Below are 1,555 nucleotides of genomic sequence, written 5' to 3'. Positions count from 1 at the left end.
CAGCAATCCCTTACATAAAGAGGTCCTCTGCTGCAAGGTTAGCAGCCTCCTGATATTTGATTCCCTATCTACTTTGGAGAACCTGGTAAGTCTGATTTCTTCAGTTCTTCTGTTTATTGGTTGCTATCAAATATTTGAACTGAATCTGAAGACAGAAAATTTGGTGTGAAGAAAGTTAGCATTATGGGTTTATGCCATTAATTGATGAAAATTGTGAATTGGAGCATAATGATACAAGGATATACTGCTTTGACTTGGTTCTGGTAGACTGAAAAAGCAGTTAATAGAAAAGCTTTGGTTTGAAGAAGAGTACAAGGTAATTTTTTTTTCCTTTCCATTTCTTTTTGAGTCCATTCTGCTGTGATTTCTAAAGTCATTGAATTCTCCCTGAACAGTTGCTTGCTCTTTCCCCATGTGTTGAAGCCTTGTAAGAAATAATGCTAGGAATTCCTTATGAGGTTGCTCAGGATTTCAGAACTTGTGACTGGCTTTCTTGGAGATGTTATTTTCATGTAAACATCATTAGTTGCTGCTTTAGAAGACAGAGAATTTTCCCAGAGCTAGTGAAGTAACTGGCTGGAGAGGAGAAGGCAGAAAGTTATGAAAAACAGAGTTAAGAGATAATAGCATATCTCAGAGAATGGAGAGGTGATATCCAGTGGAATGAAATAAGCTCTGGCTTCTCTGTCTGTAGAAGTTCCTTCTTGTGAACACTGTCATCTAATTTCTTTCAGATTTCCAGAGTCTCCAGAAAGATGTCTTACCAACAGCAGCAGTGCAAGCAGCCCTGCCAACCACCTCCTGTGGTGTGCCCACCTAAGTGCCCTGAGCCATGTCCACCTCCAAAGTGCCCAGAGCCATGTCCACCTCCAAAGTGCCCTGAGCCATGCCCACCCCCAAAGTGCCCACCTCAGCCATGTCAGCAGAAATGCCCTCCTACACAGATGTACCAACCCTGTCAGCAGAAGTGTCCTCCTAAGAGCAAGTAACAGCTTCAGGATTCATCAGGATCATGAAAGGATAAGGACAATTGGCTCAGACTCCTTCCGCAACTCCACCTTCCTCTTCTCTTCAAAGCCAGCCATGGACACAGCTTCTCTATCCATTAGTCCATGATCTTCCTGTGATGATTCCCAACAAGTGAAGTTTTTTTTTTTTTTTTTGCTACACTGTTTTACTGCTACTCTCCAGGAGGTAACTGAGAAAGGGCAGTCCTCAGCTCTGCCAGGATCCCAGCACTTCAAAGGAAGAACAGTGGCACACTCCCCTGGTCCCATCAGATAATTCACTTGATGTCTTCTGTGTCTGTAAACTGGGCAGGGATTTCTATCACTTGGTCAATTGTAATTTTCTTTTCACTTCCTGAATAAAGTACATGTTTTGAGATGGGATAAATGTTTTATTTCTTTTTCAATCCTACTTTTCTTAGCAATATTATGCCATAATTTTAGTTCCTTTCTATTCTTCTTTGATCCCAATAACCAGACTTTCACAATCACTGTTACCTGAATTTTGGATCACATCAAAGATTATATTATTTTGAACCCTTGTTATT

The 1,555-nt window shown here is 40.9% G+C and overlaps 1 protein-coding gene across 1 annotated transcript; it reads left to right on the top strand.

Annotated features, from left to right (window-relative positions):
- The first annotated feature begins 755 nt into the window (after positions 1–755).
- On the top strand, positions 756–989 carry LOC126073644 (small proline-rich protein 2G-like). The gene has a single exon (XM_049880529.1). The coding sequence runs from the start codon at positions 756–758 to the stop codon at positions 987–989; it is 234 nt and encodes a 77-aa protein (XP_049736486.1).
- The last annotated feature ends 566 nt before the right edge of the window (positions 990–1,555 follow it).

Source organism: Elephas maximus, chromosome 3 (assembly GCF_024166365.1).
Source record: "Elephas maximus indicus isolate mEleMax1 chromosome 3, mEleMax1 primary haplotype, whole genome shotgun sequence".
NCBI lineage: Eukaryota > Metazoa > Chordata > Mammalia > Proboscidea > Elephantidae > Elephas > Elephas maximus.
Note: the sequence above shows the minus strand (reverse complement) of the source record. Positions and strands in the feature narration are given on the sequence as shown.

Excerpts from the sequence above, each read along its gene's own strand:
- LOC126073644 (XM_049880529.1), top strand. The coding sequence starts at position 756 with ATGTCTTACCAACAGCAGCAGTGCAAGCAGCCCTGCCAACCACCTCCT.